At 46.1% G+C, this 18448-nt stretch overlaps 1 protein-coding gene across 2 annotated transcripts in view; it reads right to left on the reverse strand.

Annotated features, from left to right (window-relative positions):
- Positions 1–3325: 3325 nt before the first annotated feature.
- LOC115088002 (BCL2/adenovirus E1B 19 kDa protein-interacting protein 3-like) overlaps positions 3326–18448 on the reverse strand; it is a 91655-nt gene continuing 76532 nt past the window's right edge. For both annotated transcript variants that reach the window (XM_029595834.1, XM_029595842.1), the window contains 3 exons: positions 18308–18399; positions 11299–11478; positions 3326–4458 (listed from right to left, as the gene is read on the reverse strand). In XM_029595834.1, the coding sequence (XP_029451694.1) occupies positions 4410–4458; positions 11299–11478; positions 18308–18399 (321 nt within the window). In that variant the 3' untranslated portion in view covers positions 3326–4409. The remainder of the gene's footprint in view (positions 4459–11298; positions 11479–18307; positions 18400–18448) is intronic.

Genomic DNA, 18448 nt, shown 5'->3' on the forward strand with positions numbered 1-18448 from the left:
CCCCCCCCCCCCCCCAAGTAAAACTCTAGCCCAGGGCCTGTGCCTCCCCAGACCCCTCCACCCTCCATTCCTCATAAAAGGTTTCTGCTGCCAGGATCCAGCCCGGCCACCACATACCCTATCCATGAGGTCCGGCATCGTGGCAAAAGCAGGAGCGATGCCCACTCACTCCCTACTCTCTTGCTCTTTGTACTTTAAAAATGGCGCTGGTAGCCTGAAAGAGAATACCAAAGTGACATTTCTTTGGCATCTATCTCAAGGTTGGCTGATCGTCATGTTCTTGTGTGATCATATGGGGAGGTCCCAGCCCAAGAAAATGTGGGGGCTGGAGAGGCCTAGGGAGGCCTTGGCCTTCTCTTTGCTGGTTGGGAGGGGGATAGACGGCTTTAGGAAGGCCTGTTTTGGCTACTCTGTTTTGCAGGGAGGCAGGAGGTTCAGTTTAGAAAATAAAGCGAACCCCCAAAAAAATTTAATGAAAAATAAAAACCCCTACCCCAAAACCAAAGTTTAAGTCCTGCACAACCCTACTATTTACCCATGTAAATGGCTTTGAAAATTGTCCTCATAAAATTCTTAGGAGATTTGCAAGTGTTGCTGGTGTTTCGGCAGCATTCAAGATTTGATCTTTCACACCCACAAACTTCAGTCCCACGAGATCTGGGGCGACTCTGCATGGTGAGGTATTCCTCCTTCCTCCAAACTTAGCAAAAGATGAGCTGTGAACCTAGAGGGTAAAGCCATCTCACTCATCTCTGCTCTGAATAAAAGCAAAAGCAATCCAAGAATTTGCTGCAACAGGAGAGTCTGACAGCAGTTGTTCCTGAAAGAGGCCCCAGGGCAACATCAGTATTTATTAAAGCAGCAGTGGGATCCTTCATACAGGCCTTGTGTGAATAATCATTAAAAGTCTTTTTATTTCTTCTCTCTGTGGAGTAGTCATTTGGATGAAGAGCTTTATCACAGCTGTGGCAGGGCTAGAGATCCCAGGTCTTGATTCTAAAAATTTAGAGATGGTGCAGTGACTAGTCTGTCTGGTTTTTTTTCCAAGGACAGGGCTGGTGCTTCCAGTAGGCAAACTAGTAGGCAGTTGCCTAGGGCATCAAACGTTTGGGGGCAGCAAAATCCCACCAGTACAAGGCACAAAGGCGTGCTGTGCCATAGCTACTACTACCAAGGAAGGGAGCGCTGAGCTAGAGCCACTGCTGCCAGTAGGTAAGCTGGGGGAATTGGGTTCATGATCAAAGGTTTGCTCTCGCACTGGCCCTGTCCAAGGATGCAATCCTGCTGAATATTCCAGGCTCTGCTTTTAGCTAAAAGCCACCCTCCATAGAAATATTATTAAACATCCATCAATTCTGAAAGAAAACAGCCATTAATTCCCAATGAATATGTATGCTTCCCATTGGATTATATATATATATATATATATATATATATATATATATATATATATATATATATATATATATATATATACAGTATCATCAGTCACTGCATACCCAAGTATAAACATTCCCACACCTGGCTGGAAACATCCTTCAAACTCAGATTTAAGTATTCCTTAATACTGGGTGTCAATAGCCTTCATTAGAAGATATAAATATTCCTCAAAACCAAGAAAAAGGAACAGTCAACGTAAATACATATTAATTCTGGGTTTCAATAACCCTACATTTTTAGGAAGAGAATATTTCTGCATGTAAGGATAACAGTCTCCTGTAAATATTGCTATATGTGCACATTCCAGTTGAAAAATATGCAATGCCACCTCACAATTTCTGTATTGTGCTTCTGAATTCTGCATTATCTGAGAATATTATCTTATTAAATGATTGGTCCTATGCAGACTGGGTTGTAAGGTTTTAGAGAGTATATGTTGTCCTGTTGGTACCTGGCTTTCTATGTAAGTGCTGGGGAAATTCTCTCCATGGATCTAGAGCAGTGATATTTGCTCCGAGCTCTTGAGGGTTGCAAATGGGTTGGGCTGTCAGGATATCCCTAATGAATATACATGTGATAAATTTGCATACAGTGGAGCAGTGTGCCTGCAAAGATTTTGTACATATTCGGATATCCTGGAAACCCAATCTGTTTGTAGCCCTCGAGGGCTGGGAATAAATACCATTGATCTAGGGAGAAAGCTTTAAGAGATGATAGCTCCTACTGGGTGAAAGAGAATAGAGGTCAGTGCCCACCTGCCTAAAGCATCAAATCTAGGAGTCTTACTGTCTTGATGGATGACTGCTGCAGATGTGACTTCCCCATTGTGTGCTGGCTCACCATGGCATACTGTCACAGGAAGTACCACCCAGAAAACAGTAGAGATGTGCAGTCGTTTATCACGAATTAGGCAATTACAACGAAATTGCCTAATTCGTAGTGGTTCGGGGGCCCCGAAACCTGAAAAGGATTTTCCCCGAACTTCGGGGAAATTTCGTTTTTCGGGTTTGCATGGGGAGAGGGGCACTTTTTTTTTTTTTTTAAATTAAAAACCACTGCAAACATTTAAATTAACTATAATACAACCCCCCCCCCCCCGACCCCTCCCCAAGACTTACGAACATCCCTGGTGGTCCAGCGGGGTCCCGGGTGCCATTTGATCCTCCGTGCCCATGTGCGCCATTGCCAGGCTTGCTCAAAATGGTGCCGAATAGCCTGAACTACCCTGTCACAGGGGCTACCGGCGCCATTGGTCAGCCCCTGTCACATGGCCATCGGCGCCATCTTGTGCTCCTATCATGTGACAGGAGCTGACCAATGGCGCCGAAAGCCTCTGTGACATAGTATGGGCAAAGGCTATCGGCGCCATTTTGATTACTGGCAGCCGACAACGAAATCGCTCCCGGACCCCCGCTGGACCCCCAGGGATTATTGGCAAGCCTTGGGGGGGGGGGTGCCAATAATCCCTGGGGGTCCAGCGGGGGTCCGGGAGCGATTTCGTTGTCGGCTGCCAGTAATCAAAATGGCGCCGATAGCCTTTGCCCATACTATGTCACAGAGGCTTTCGGCGCCATTGGTCAGCTCCTGTCACATGATAGGAGCACAAGATGGCGCCGATGGCCATGTGACAGGGGCTGACCAATGGCGCCGGTAGCCCCTGTGACAGGGTAGTTCAGGCTATTCGGCACCATTTTGAACAAGCCTGGCAATGGCGCACATGGGCACGGAGGATCAAATGGCACCCGGGACCCCGCTGGACCACCAGGGATGTTCGTAAGTCTTGGGGAGGGATCGGGATGGGGGGGGAGTTTGTATGTATGTACGAAAATGCTTTTAAATGCTTGGGGCGGGTTTTTTTTTAGCTTCGTTTCCCGCTTCGTTTTTTGGCCCGGTTTCGGGTTTCCTCGTTTCGTTTTTCAAAAAAACTAAACGAGAAAACCCGAAATTTACCACGAAGTATCCGAGTCAAAAAACGACCCGGTAGAAAAAAACGAAGCACATCTCTACAAAACAATGCTTTAATGGGAGACATTGCCCTTCATGCCCTCCTGATTGTCTGGCACTGATATTCTAGCTACTACCGTTCTTTCCCATGTCATTGCTTTGGGAATGGAGTTAGAAGCAAGGGCAACCCCGAAAGGTTGGGGATTCTGTAATAAGCCCCTGTAGTGGCAAAGGTGTATGAGCCAACACTGCAGTCAACAGAGATCTTTCTTCCCCCATGGCCCACACGGAGGAGCATTTTCTTTTGAAGATGGAGGCTGCAGGCCCTTGTCCCCATTGGCCAGTATTTTCTCATAGAACCCTTGCACTTGGTTTTAGATGCTCCCTTGTTGATGACAGGCTCCTTTCTCTTTTTTTTCATCGTATGCCAGAAGAGATAGATGCAGTGAAGTGACACATATATATGTGCTCTGGGTCAAGCACTAGATAAAGGTGAAGGAACATGAAATGAGCCACATCTACTGACTGAAATAGAAGGAAAAGAGGAGGGGGAGGTATGAGTGTGTCAATGTCACACCTAAGAACCAGTTTCCGTCTGTGCAAGTGATAGCGTGTCTATTGTTGAAGCTGGAAGTCACTGTTTCCAGTTCCAGCAAGGACATGGCCCCTTGCTGTCTGGGACCCAGTGAGGTATTTGGAGAGGATGGGAGAATCAGGCCTTTCCATATTTCTAGTGCTCCTGATTTCCAGATTATTTCAACAGGCCCTTTCTAGTCACTTTGCTCCCACCACAAGCCACCAGGAAAATTCACATAGAAAGAAAAGCCATTGAATTGTTGGTCTCCTTTTCCTTCTTCGTCTGCAGGAATCCATTACCCTTTGAAAACAAAGACCCATATTCCAGCCCACATGCTATCAGAGAGGGATCCTGGGGAGCAGCTGCACAGTTGTTCCCTTTCAGAAAGAGGAGAAGGAAGAAGAATGAGGGGTGCTGTGCTGAAGTCACGGCTTTCTTTGCTCTGGACTCACAGGGTGCTTGAAGATGAAGCTGCCCATCTTTTGCCAATGTAAATTCTGAGGAGAAGGAGGAAACAAAGAGTAGAGCAGTTAAAGCATCTGGGGTTTCTGTTTGTGGGATGTGATTTAAAACAATGGATTTCTCAGTGTTCAAAAACTTAGTGGCTGCAGTTCTAAGGAAGCACCACCTGAGGGCAGTGTCCACCCCCAAGAAATCTTATTACAGTGGTTTTCAAAATTTTGCATTGCAACTTGATGGAAGAAAAAAAAAATTATTTTCAGGACCCCAGTGGAAAGAAAATATTCTCATCTCTTCCTTTTGAAGACCCCATTTCTTGTCCTCATCCCTTTCTTCCCTTGCCTCCTTGTTCATTTTCACACCCTTCCCCCACATCCACCGCTCACTCTCATCCCCTCTTCTCCTGCCCCCATTTCTTATTCACAACTCTTCTCTTCCCTAACCCCAACTCCCCCTCACTCTCCACCGCCGCCACAGCCAGGGGCATTGTTAACAGTCAGCACACTGGGCCCAGGCCCCACCTCCCCCTCTGCCAAGAACGTTTAAGTTGTTTTTGTAAAGGAAAAGGTGCCAGCATCCAGAAGGTGTCACCAGTGCCAGACAGGGTATATAAAGGGGAGAGTAAAAGGGAAGAAAAAAGGCAAAAGGCAGCCACACACACACAAAAAACAACTTAAACTTCCAAGTGAGGGGGAAGGAGGGAAACGTAGAAAACAGTGACTCGGGGAAAGGGGAGGTGCAGGGATTCTCAGATTGGTTGGAGGAGATAATGTAGGCTCAGGGATGGGGGGGGGGGAAGGTGGTAGGGGGGGGTCTCCCCCTCCTTCCCTATCCACCCACCAAATCTTTGCAGTAGGAGAATTCTCACATTTGGTAGGTGCAGAAGGAAGACAAGACAGTGTGGACTCTCAGATTGGGTGGGGGAAGGGAGGGAGAGTAGAGATTCAGGGATGGGGAGGGTAGAATGAGAGGGGACTCTCGAGGTTGGTGGGTGAGTAGGGAGGGAGGATGAGAGATCAGGGATTCCCAGATTGGAGGTGGGGAGAAGAGGAATGAGCTTTGCGGGTGAAGGAGAAAGTGGAGCCTCAGGGATGTGTGAGGAGTGCAGGCATTCAGAGGTTGGATGGGGGAGCAAGGAATCAGGGATGGGTGGGGAGAATTGGCACTCAGCTTTTGAGGTGAAGGTATGAGTGGGGATGTGTTAAATGGCCTGCGATGTATGAGATGGGGCTGTAGTTGTGAGGTAGGGGTGTAGGAGATGAGGGCTGAAGAATGGGGAATGGTAACTTAAGATAGGGTATGAAGGACCTGGAAGGCTGGGGCAGGAGTGAGAGGCAGTGGGAAGGGATGGGTCCATGAAGGGTGTGGGAAAGAGTGGAAATGGGGAGGTGGAGGTGGCTGGTTAGGTGATAAAAAAAAAACAGAAGAAAGAGGCTGAAGGTTGGACAAGGATGAGCGACAAGGAGTTGAGGCTAGGGAGGGGCTGAAAAATAGGGGGGGGGGGAGGGGGGAGAAAGACTAAGAAGGGAATGAGAATGTGAGAGGTGAAGATGGAGAATGAGGACTAGAGAATGAGGAAGGGGGAGAAGAGGGGGTGAAACCCAACTAAGAAAGGCAGTTAAGAGACAAATGGAGGAAAGAGATGGAAAGGGAAAAATTGAAGAAACACAAATGGACAGAAGACACAGAGAGAGAGGAAAAGAGACTGCGACCAACGTGGTTAGAAAATTAAAATGTCCAAACAAGAAAGGTAGAAGTAGCATTTTATTTTCAGTTTCGTAATTGAAATGTCAATGTCAGGGATATCTCTGATATCATTGTGGTTTGCTCAGGACAGAAGGAAACCTTTTTTTTTTCTATTGCAGTGGTGTTGCACTGCATGCAGTCTTGCTTCTCCTGATTTCTCTTTCAGTTTTTGTCTGTACATTTCTAATCACTAATTTGGGACCACTTATCCTGTTTTTGGTGAGGGTCTGTGTGTGTAACAGAGTGAGGTATTCTGCAGGGCCTGGCTTAATGTTTGCATTGCTGTCTTTTCCTGAGTAGGGTTGTTTCTGTTTGAGTCTGGTAGTTTATGTGCTGTGATTTGCCAGATATGCTCTTTAGGTTCTGCATTTATTTTTTTGCAGGGTTTTATAGTACTTCACAATGTTCTTGGTAGCAGAGGAAGTCTATGTTACTGAGATGACACCAGAGTTTGAATATTATTTATGAATGGTGAATAGTAAGGGGAAACATCCTAGTTCTGCTCTGCATCCATTATTGGGAGTGATCCTGAGGATGCAGGGTATGTTTACAGAGCCTGAGGGACTTGCTTGCTTGCTTGATATAGACCTCATATTCCACTCCCGTATACTCTAGAAGAATTGATTGAATGATGTATTGAATAATTTTAATGGTAGTTTTACTGGTGGATGGAAGCTCCTTCTGTCTAGAGATACTACTGACATGCATGCCCACCACCTTGCGACAATGGTGCAAAACCTTTGCAGTGATGGCTCCTGCTTTATGAGTGGAAGTGTCCTGTCTCTGCATGGACGGAGCATGGTAAGAGAAGGTTGTGGAGGAAGCCATGCAGTCCCCACCAGGTCCAAAAAAAAAGGGCAGTTACCCCTCCCACAGGTCACGTCGGATGACTCCCAGATGAAAACTACATAGAAATGTACGCTAGAGATCATTTAAAGTTTAATATTTAAAAGTGTGATATTTAGTTATGGGTTTTTATAGGATTGTCCTCAGGGCTATTGAGGGCAATATACTGATCATGATTGTTGAGTTTTGTTTAATTATCAAAATCTCAGTGCATGTTGGGAGTGCTTGGGGGCCCATGCGCCCGGTCTTTTATAAACCTAGCAACAACACCTCTAACCCCAGCTGGTAGGAGACAGCCAAAGAATAATGAAAGCCTGGTGAGAGAAAAATGGGTGTAAACAGGAGTGTTGAAAAGCCAGGGGGACCGTATCAAACTGAAGTAAGCTTCACCTGGTGGCAAATGAAGAAAAGGCACCACAGCTAAACCTGCCATCAGCAGGTTCCCTTGCACTGCTGGCTGTCAGTGCACTGCGTTACATGCCCCTCCCACCCTCACAGAGAGCGAGCCGACCTCTCACTGCAACCAAGCCTCAACACTAAGGTTTGCGTGCTTGTTTAAAGTATTCAGCCAAGACAAATTGTAAACCAAGCCAAACTTATTTTTACGTGCCTATTTGTAAACCTTTGTGATGGTGCATTACTAAACAACAGTATAGAAAAGTTTTAAATAAAATAAAAAAAAATAAATGTCTGCACCAACTGACACATCTCCCACACGACCTTTGCTACAGCTTTTGTTAAATACAGGAAAATGGCGGACACGCTATTACTTGCAAGGTGGAGGGGGCACATCACTTCCCTTTCACCCAAAGCTTGCAGGATATAACACTCTTATACAATAAGAGAAACCTCCCTCAAGGCACAATGAGTGTGACTTTCTTTTTTAAAAAAATGTTAAATAAATAAATAAAAGTGTTTGCCTTTTTGCCATCGGAAGATGATAATGTTTTAATTGCCAAGTCCCTTATGCTAGTCTTGGACACTTCAGCAGCGGTCTCTCCATTCTTTCCTTCCAAGAAGTGCCATTGATATTTTGTCTACAAGATTCCCGCCTGAATCTATGGGACTCATGCAGTATTGGAGTGTTTAATTTTTAACAAAGCAGAGACAGGGGACTGAGTGATCAGATGATGATGCTTCATGTAGGGGGACAGTTTGCTTGAGTCCTGCTCTTATTTATTTATTTTCATATTTATTTGTCGCGCTACCAACCAAATTGTTACCCAAGGTGATATACAACACGCTGAAATCATGACGTAATCATAATATTTGCATGAAACAAACTTTCACATTCAGCAAAAAGATAACCCAGCCTACTGATTTCAAAGCTTTCCAGAACAGCTATGTTTTTAGATCTTTAAATTAAAAAAAAAGAGAAATCCTCCAGGTAAGATATTCCTCAACATGAGAGGCAACAATGGAAAACAGGTTCTCTCTCATTCCCTCAGATATTGGAGGGAGAAACAGGAATGCTTCCTGAGAAGATCTCACAGGGCATCAAGGATCAGACGTGCTCAACCAATCTGGTGGGGCCAAATCATGGATAGATTTAAATGTTAGCAATAAACTGTATTCTGAAAGGTACTGAGAGCTAGTGAAGTTGGCATAGAACTGGTGAGATATGTCTTTGGTCTCTCTATTTGCAGAACCTTTGCAGTGGCATTGTGTACATGCTGTAGTTTTAAACTACAGCAGGCCCGCATACACCACATTGTAGTAATCAACTCTTGCATGACTGCTGCTAAATCAGGTGTCTCCAACACTGGTTTCAGCTGGCTTAGCAACATTACGTCTCAAATCCTGCTTGAGATCTTGATTGGATTTGCAGTTCCTTGGCTAGCTTAAGGTCCAGTCTACTTCCCAAACTTTGAGTCTCCTGACTCACGGGAAGGGGCGCCCTAAGAATACTTTTTTATTGACATTTGCTGCATGGGCTTTCCCTATCCAGAATACTCCAATTTGTTCAGTTCACCTTAAATGTATTCTCAGTTAGACACCGCTTCACATTTCTGAGACATCCTATACCGTCCTCATCTATCATCTGCATATATAAACCAAACTGTCAGATAAATATCCCATAATGTTATATTACAGTCATGATTCATAGCCTTGCTGACTGAAACACAGCTGCAGAGCCCAGCATGTATCTGAGAGTTAAAAAGCAAGCTTGCTTTTGACCAGGATGGAGATGTTTTACCAGTGCTGTGGAAGAAAGGAACATCAGGGCAATCTCAAGAGTTTGCAGTTTCCTCTAGAAATGTAAGGAGAAGAGGGAAGCAGCCTTCTCCCTCCCGATGCATCCCCTCTTCTGCTCCTGGAGGCAGAAGAAGAGAGAGTGTGCTGGAGATGGTGCCTGGGAAAAGAGTGTGAGAGAGAGTATGTGTGTGTAAGAGAGAGAACATGAGAGTGCATGTGGGTGGGTGGGTGAGAGAGAGAGAGTGTGTGTGTAAGAGACAGTGCATGTGTGTGTGTGTGTGTGTGTGTGTGAGAGAGAGAGAGAGAACATGAGAGTGCATGTGGGTGGGTGAGAGGGAGTGTGTGTGTAAGAGACAGTGCATGTGTGTGTGTGTGTGTGAGAGAGAGAGAGAGAACATGAGAGTGCATGTGGGTGGGTGAGAGGGAGTGTGTGTGTAAGAGACAGTGCATGTGTGTGTGTGTGTGTGTGTGTGAGAGAGAGAGAGAGAGAACATGAGAGTGCATGTGGGTGGGTGAGAGGGAGTGTGTGTGTAAGAGACAGTGCATGTGTGTGTGTGTGAGAGAGAACATGAGAGTGCATGTGGGTGGGTGGGTGAGAGGGAGCGTGTGTGTAAGAGACAGTGCATGTGTGTGTGTGTGTGAGAGAGAGAGAACATGAGAGTGCATGTGGGTGGGTGGGAGGGAGTGTGTGTGTGTGTGTGTGTGTGTGAGAGAGAGAACATGAGAGTGCATGTGGGTGGGTGAGGGAGTATGTGTGTAAGAGACAGTGCATGTGTGTGTGTGTGAGAGAGAGAACATGAGAGTGCATGTGGGTGGGTGGGTGAGAGAGAGAGAGAGTGTGTGTAAGAGACAGTGCATGTGTGTGTGTGTGTGTGTGAGAGAGAGAGAGAGAACATGAGAGTGCATGTGGGTGGGTGAGAGGGAGTGTGTGTGTAAGAGACAGTGCATGTGTGTGTGTGTGTGTGAGAGAGAGAGAGAGAGAACATGAGAGTGCATGTGGGTGGGTGAGAGGGAGTGTGTGTGTAAGAGACAGTGCATGTGTGTGTGTGTGTGTGTGAGAGAGAGAGAGAGAACATGAGAGTGCATGTGGGTGGGTGAGAGGGAGTGTGTGTGTAAGAGACAGTGCATGTGTGTGTGTGTGAGAGAGAGAGAACATGAGAGTGCATGTGGGTGGGTGGGGTGAGAGGGAGCGTGTGTGTAAGAGACAGTGCATGTGTGTGTGTGTGAGAGAGAGAGAGAACATGAGAGTGTGGGTGGGTGGGAGGGAGTGTGTGGTGTGTGTGTGTGTGAGAGAGAGAACATGAGAGTGCATGTGGGTGGGTGAGAGGGAGTGTGTGTGTAAGAGACAGTGCATATGTGTGTGTGTGAGAGAGAGAGAACATGAGAGTGCATGTGGGTGGGTGGGTGAGAGGGAGCGTGTGTGTAAGAGACAGTGCGTGTGTGTGTGTGTGTGTGAGAGAGAGAGAGAGAGAGAACATGAGAGTGCATGTGGGTGGGTGGGAGGGAGTGTGTGTGTGTGTGTGTGTGTGTGTGTGTGAGAGAGAGAGAACATGAGAGTGCATGTGGGTGGGTGGGTGAGAGGGAGTGTGTGTGTAAGAGACAGTGCATGTGTGTGTGTGTGTGAGAGAGAGAGAGAACATGAGAGTGCATGTGGGTGGGTGGGAGGGAGTGTGTGTGTGTGTGTGTGTGTGAGAGAGAGAGAACATGAGAGTGTGGGTGGGTGGGTGAGAGGGAGTGTGTGTGTAAGAGACAGTGCAAGTGTGTGTGTGTGTGTGTGTGTGTGAGAGAGAGAGAGAGAACATGAGAGTGCATGTGGGTGGGTGAGAGGGAGTGTGTGTGTAAGAGACAGTGCATGTGTGTGTGTGTGTGTGAGAGAAAGAGAACATGAGAGTGTGGGTGGGTGGGTGAGAGGGAGTGTGTGTATAAGAGACAGTGCATGTGTGTGTGTGAGTGTGTGAGAGAGAGAGAGAACATGAGAGTGCATGTGGGTGGGTGGGTGAGAGAGAGAATGCACACATCACTACCCTCACCTCACCCCGATTAACCTGCACCAATCTCAGGCAACAGAAGATCCCAGGTATGCTGCTCACCCCAATCCAATGGTCAGCAGGTGACTGAGGAGCAATGAGGGAATGAAGAGCATGAGAAGTTCTGAGGAGAAGATGCCAGCACTGCCCTTCTTTGGCGCTTTTGCTTTCTGAATGCTGAGGGTGGCTTGTGCCTGTGTCTGAGGGAGCTGCTCTGCCTGTGGGTGTTTAAAGACAAATTCCCTGGAAAGAGAAAAAAAAACCAGTGCTTGGCGTTAGAAGAAAAACATAAGGTAAAAGCAGAGCAATGGCGTGAAAGGCGGCTAAGACTGCCTCAGTCTAGGGATGAATCGTGGCAATGAGTTGTGGGGAAGGGCCAGAGTGATTAGTAAAAGTACTTATCATTTCTGTAGCTCTTCTAGACATTTGCAGCACTGTACAGGTACAAGGCGACAGTCCCTACTCCGTGGAGACTGCAGTTTAATCGAGTCACACAAAGAAGACCAATAAGAGGCTTCCGAAAATTGATTTATTTAAAAAATCAAGAAGGCTATGAACAAGGTGAAGCCAGGATTCCTGAAAGCACAAGTTACCCTATGTGAGTGCCTCCCCCGCCCTCTCCCCGGTCCGGACTATGAATTACCCCTATGCTTGGGGTGGGGAGTACCACATGAGAAATTATATTTACTAAATTGATTTATCTTCAGATTTGTAGCCTGAATGGGGGATGAGACAGGGTCCCAATCACTCTGATACCACAATTCTGTGCCCTTCCCAAACAACCTCTCACTTTGTAGCACCACAGACCAGATAAAATCATCACACCAGAATAAAACAGTAATTAACCCTTTTACTAGTATTGTGTAAGTAGACAGTAAATCCACACAGAATATTAAATGAGAAAAGTATAATAGTAAAATATAATATAAACGTGCAGTTTTCTTATTTTAAATCAAGCAAGGTAGCCAGGGCAACCAACATACTCATATGGATAGTAAATACAATAAGAAACACTCATAGAGAAAGGTTAGGGGAGAAGCAGTGAAATAAACAATTTTCAAAAATTGTCTTTACCCCGGAGTATTAAAAAAAAAAAGGGGGGGGGGGGGACAAATCCACCTCAAAGTCACCAGTCTAGGACAAGGTGCACTCTTTACAAACACAAAACTGTGTGGACAAAAACAATCAAGAAAATGAAGAAGTCCCTCTTGATGGTGGAGCTGGCTAGATGAGAAACCAAATAGATGAGCACTGCAGTGTGTGACAGGTCTCTCTCTCTCTCTCCTGGGGAGCTTCCCCAAATGGTTTTCTTGATACTAAACAGAAAGCTGGCCTGGTTTCAGTCTCTTACAGAAAGACCACGGCCCACCAGTTTTTATTTCCCAGCACCTGCCAGCAAGGGTTTATGCTTGACTTCGCTTGAAAGGCTGAAGTGATTGAGATACTGAATTTGGGGATGAAAGGAAATAAATGTTCTCCCTCCTCTACTAAAATACACTCTGTGCAAAGTTTATATTACTTAAGTTAGTTTCTTAGGAGGGTGATCCATCCATGTACTCCTGGGCCTGATATCTCTGAAAAGCAAGTCTCTCAGTCACTCAGGGACTCTGTCCCTTGTTGGGATTTTACATGATAGGCTATGAAGCAAGAACAGCTGTTTGTCTCTCTATTCCTCAAAGCACAGACTTCTGTCTCTCCCTCTTATAATTAGCTCTTCAGGGGAAGAACTGATTGCAGGGCTTCCAGATGCACTCCTCTCTTCCTGGCTCCTGGCTTCAATTGCTGGGCATCTCCACCCATCACCCACAGACAGAGCCAGCCAATTTGCACCTTTTCTTCCTTAAATGGTCTCCTAGCATTCCCTTGGCATTTTCCTCTGCTGGCTGTTTAGTGCTGTTCTCGGGCAGGCTAAGCAGTACAGCCCTTTTCTCAATCTGCCAACACTCTGAGTGCTGGGCGCTGGCTCCCGCAGAGCATTTGTCATTCACAGGAGAGCATACAGGGATTTTCACCTATTTCTATATTCTTTCACCTTGGCTGAAGTGGCTTGCAGTCTCTGCAGGGTTGAGAAACCCTTTTTGGCAGGTCCAAAGCACATCACTCAGATCCAGACACAGCTCGGTCCACACTGTAAGGCTCCAACACATGATAAGCTCGTGGGGGGCAGGAACCTGGTTTATAGTAGCTTGCTACAATGGATTTAGGGAGACAGATAAAAGAGATGATAGCCTCTGCTGATATTTATTAATATTAATGAGATCAGTTTGTATGTCCATGTAGTCCCTGTCCCGGTTACCTCTTGGGCACAGGGGATTCACTGGGCACATCTTGGACCAGACACAGCCGCATGACCTCCTAGAGGTCCCGCATGGGGGGAGGGAAGATTACGCTCTTCAAGGCCCTTAGGGTTTTCTCATCCTCGGCCCACCAATCCAGCCCCTCTTAAAAATCCCTACACTGACTCCAAAGTTGCTGTTCAAAATAAAAGCCAAAATGAGACTCCAATGAAAAGTGCACCAAAGGATTCAGGAAAATTAAGTCCAATGCAGAATTAAGCACATTTTTGTTTAAACAGGTTGCTGGCAGAATAAAGAAAAGGGCCATTTAAGCAGTGGGTTTGGCATAGCTCATGATTTAGGATTTTTGTCTTTTTCTTGTTTGATGATTGTTTCAATGTAGAAACAAAGAAACATAGAAATGACGGCAGAAAAGGACCAACTGATCCACCCGGTCTGCCCAGCAAGCTTATGCCAGTTTCTGCTGCACTGTGCAGGTCACCCCCATGCTTATCAGTTTCCCAGATTGTAAAGGTCAGGGTCCTCCGATGCTGTTTGAATCCAATTTCCTTTAACCCTTGCCGTGGAAGCAGAGAGCAATGTTGGAGTTGCATTAAAAGTATCAGGCTCAGTGATTAAGGGTAGTAAGCTCTGCATCAGCAAGTTACCCCCATTCTTATTTGTTCCCCAAACTGTAAAAGCCGGTGCCCTTGTTGCTTGCTGTCTGAATCCAATTCTCCTTTTCCCACTGCTGTTGAAGCAAAGAGCAATGATGGAGTTGCATTAAGGGTAGCAACTCCCACACCAGCTATCCCCATGCACTCTTTTCTTCATTTCCGTCCTCTGGCCTTTAGGGATCCACAGGGTTTATCCCATGCCCCTTTGAATTCCTTGACTGTTTTCATCTTCACCACCTCTTCCAGAAGAGCATTCCAGGCATCCACCACCCTCTCCCTGAAGAAATATTTCCTGACATTGGTTCTGAGTCGTCCCTCCTAGAGTTTCATTTCATGACCCCTTTCTGATGGAAAAGGTTGAAGTCTGTGCATCATTAAAACCTTTCCTGTATCTGAAGGTCTGTATCACATCTCCCCTGCACCTCCTCTCTTCCAGGGTGTACATATTCAGATCCTTCAGCCTCTCCTCACAAGTCTTCCAGTGCTGACCCCTCACCATTTTGGTCGCTCTTCTTTGAACTGCCTCTATCCTGTCTTTATCCTTTTTGAGATACGGGCACCAGTACTAAACACAGTACTCCAGGTGAGGCCTCAACAAGGACCTGTACAAGGGCATTATCACCTCTTTTTTCTCACTGGTTATTCCTCTCTCTGTGCAGCCCAGCACTCTTCTGTTTTATTATGCCTGTTAGTTTGTAAATTGCTTAGGGTATATAGGCAATGAAATAATAAATAACTGTCTCTCATAGTTTCTCAGTGGTGCACACACTCAGAGGTAAATTTAGGACCCACGCATGGGCACACATGTTGCGTGCATTTGCCGGCATGCACACACGGACGTGGTGATTTTATAACACATGCGCATATATGCACGGATACACGCATGTTATTGTTATAAAATCAGCTATACACATGTACATTTGCGCATGACTTTATATTGACATGCGCATGTGCGTGCAAATGCCGACTCGAGTGCACAAGTGGGGAGAATTTTAGTAGATACACGTGCGGATGCTAGAGCCCATTTTCCCAGTTTGTTCCTGGTTAGCCCAGTTAACCAATTGGCTTTCCTAACCCCCCCTGTTAGTTTGCCTACCTTTTACCCTGTTAGCCCAGACCTCCTAAACCTTGCTAACTAGCCTCTATTTTTATTTTATTTTATTTCTTACACACCGTCCATAGCAGAAGTAAAGTTACGCAGTAGGAGACCCCGGCGTGCGCTTGTGCGCATAAATAGTTTCGCACAGAATTCATGCCTCAGACCCGGCCCGCTCATGACCTACCCACGCCCTTCCCCTTTTTCCCCAAAAATGTTTGTTTGCATAAAGGGAGATATGCATATTGTTACAGGCTTTTTGAAATAAGCGTGCTGCACGCGGATCCAAGAAACGCGCGTTATCTTCCAGTTTGGGCGCACGTAAGGCATTTAAAATCAACCAGTTAGCATGTAGCTCCATGGGGCAGGCACTAAGGGCCGTGGAAGCACCAGTCAGACTAGGCGGTTGCTAGGTCACCAGACGTGGGTGGGGGTGGCTTAGAGGTCGGGGCTGTGTAGTTGGAGGTCAGGGCATCTGTTTTGAATGGAGGGACAAGGCACAGGGAGGAATGGAGATGGGGAGTTTTTGGTGTGCAGGTGTGCGATGCTCAGGTTGGTGCCGGAGGGGAGGAGAGAGAGAGATGTGTCACGTGATGACTGCCTGGGAGCAGACCCTTCCACCTGCACTGCAGGCACTCTCCTCTCCTGGCACTTTCCCAGCACATGTCTTGGGCTGCAGCTCTCCTTACTTCTTTCTCTGTTACTTCTCCCACTTCTTAAACTCAGGTGAGAGCCTCTGGCTGAATCCTTTAGTGAGTCAACAACTCTGTAGGACCTTTCTCTGGCTGGCAGGCAGTTTTTCTTTGAATTCCCCAAAGGACAGCCCTCTGATTCTCCACACTTTTCCAAATTCTCTCTCTGTCTGAAGAATTACTTTTTTTCCTTGGAACTTCCGCAGCAACACTTCTCAGGAATTCACCCTCTTGAACCCCCAGGACCTCGTCCTTCCCTGAAGACCTGGGAACCCTGATCTTAGGCCCTGCCACCTTGCTTGGACAGGAACACTCCTTCTCCAGCGCGCCTCTGTTTGACAGAGGGCCCAACTCCTCCAGATTCTTTCCCTGTGGAGGAAAAGACCCCATCAGCACCCTCCCCAAGGAGAGGCACTAACCTCCAGCACCTTCCCATTCGGCAGGCACTCTCAACTCCTCCTGCACTCACGTGGGCACAGGAATTTTATTAAACATAGGGCATCTCCCACTGGAGACTGCTAGGACTCACTGAACACACCTACCTACACCAGCAGCACTACTGGAGGCCACTGGTGCCAAAGCAGTAAGGGGAAAGTATTACTAAGGGCCAAGTTTGGGACTCCCATACATTCATTTCTGTGATTGTTATTTTGGAACCCATTTTCAGCATCTGTACAGAAATATGGGAAAGAAAAGGTATACATGAAATTAAATTTAAAAATCAACCTCAAAAAGCTAAGTTTTTAGGTGGGACTTAAATAAGGCTAGACAGCGAACAAATGCAACAACTCAGGAAGTCTATTCCAGGCATACAGCACAGCGAGATGGAAAGAGCTGACTTGGGAGTTGGCGAACTCTATTCATCAGGCCAGTCCTTATCATTTGTGCAAGGGCAAAAGATGAGAGGAATTGAAGAGCTGCAGAGTGAAGGCTCTTGTAGATGAGTAAGAGAAGGTTGAACTATATGTGAAAGAACATAGGGAGGTAATGTACAGGTTGATGCAGTAATCTGCGCATTAAGCTGTATGCTGGATTTCAGCAAACATTTTTAACGCACAGATTACAATTTTTTAAACTCCAGATGGAGTAAGCTAATGATATGCTAAAACACTGGGAGTTTAAAAGGCATGTTGACTGCAAAATGTGCATTCATCATAGGTCGAACGCACATTTTAATTCAGGAAGGGGGGCGTGCGTTCCTTGAAACACCTATCGTAGACCGTGGACTTGTAGCTGGATAAATATGGATTATCCTGCTATCTGGCCACAGTTAGCCACTTCTACTTAACCGCATAAATATAATTTATTCAGCAATCTGGCCAGCTTCCAAAATCTTTCTGTTTTAGTCTGTCCCACTTCATTCGTGTGCCAGCACAGCAACACTGGAAACTTTACTCCACTTTGGACCAGGAGTAAAGTTGCCGGTGTTAAAAAAAACCTGGGTTACTTTTCTGCCCTCATTCGCATGGGACTTCCATGCAAGGTTGCTAAACAATGCTCACATTTTGGAACATACATTTTCTGTGCGCCTAACTCCTTGCTGCATTGACGGTAAGTCCTGCGCTTAGAGAATGCACATTCCAGAGCAGGTAAATCTGAGGTTAGCTGCATTGGCCTGGAAGTGACTTTAGATGTTGCATCATGGGCAGAAGGTAAGTCATATAGCTAAACTCTGAAAAGACTGTAGTGGGGAGAGATGGTTCACTGGGAAACCTGTGAGGAGCAGGTTACTGTAATCTAAGAGAAAGGCAATGACAGAGTGGCTAAGTTTTGGTAGTGTGTTCAGAATGAAAGGGTTTAAATTATAGAGCAGGGGTAGGTTATTCTGGTTCTAGAGTACCACAAATAGGTCTGATTTTTAGGATATCCACCATGGAAATGCATAAGATTATGTTTGCGTGCAATGGAGAATGTGCATGCAAATCTCTCTCATGCATATTCATGGTGGATATCCTGAAAACTAACACTTGTTTATGGCACTTGAAGAGCAGAGTTGCCTATCCCTGTTATAGAGAAAGGAACTGCATATTTTAGCAGTGTTTTGGATGTGTGCAAATGAGGGAGAGAAATCAAAGATGGCTTCAAGGTTGCAGGGCAAGGAGACTAGGAGGATAACATTTGTTATTCATGGAGACAGAAAAATACAGAAGGAGAAAAGTGGATTTAGGAGGAAAATTAAGAAATTCTGTCTTGGGCATGTTAAGTTTAAGGTGATGGTGGGACATCCAGTGGGCAATGTCGGAAACACAGGCTGAGATTTGGGGCAGGATTCTTAAGGAAGACCCTGGGAGGAAAGCTGATTACAGGAGGAGCGAAAAAGGGTGTAATTACTTTGGCTGTAAGTGTTCAGGTCGACTGGCCCAGTCCCAGACCCACTCAGGACATCCTTCCTTCTGCTCCTGGTATGGTGGGTTGTTTTGTGGCTGAAAAAGAAAAAGAGCAGATTTCAGGCACTACTGCATTAAATCCTTT

This window comes from Rhinatrema bivittatum, chromosome 1 (genome assembly GCF_901001135.1).
Source record: "Rhinatrema bivittatum chromosome 1, aRhiBiv1.1, whole genome shotgun sequence".
Taxonomy (NCBI): domain Eukaryota; kingdom Metazoa; phylum Chordata; class Amphibia; order Gymnophiona; family Rhinatrematidae; genus Rhinatrema; species Rhinatrema bivittatum.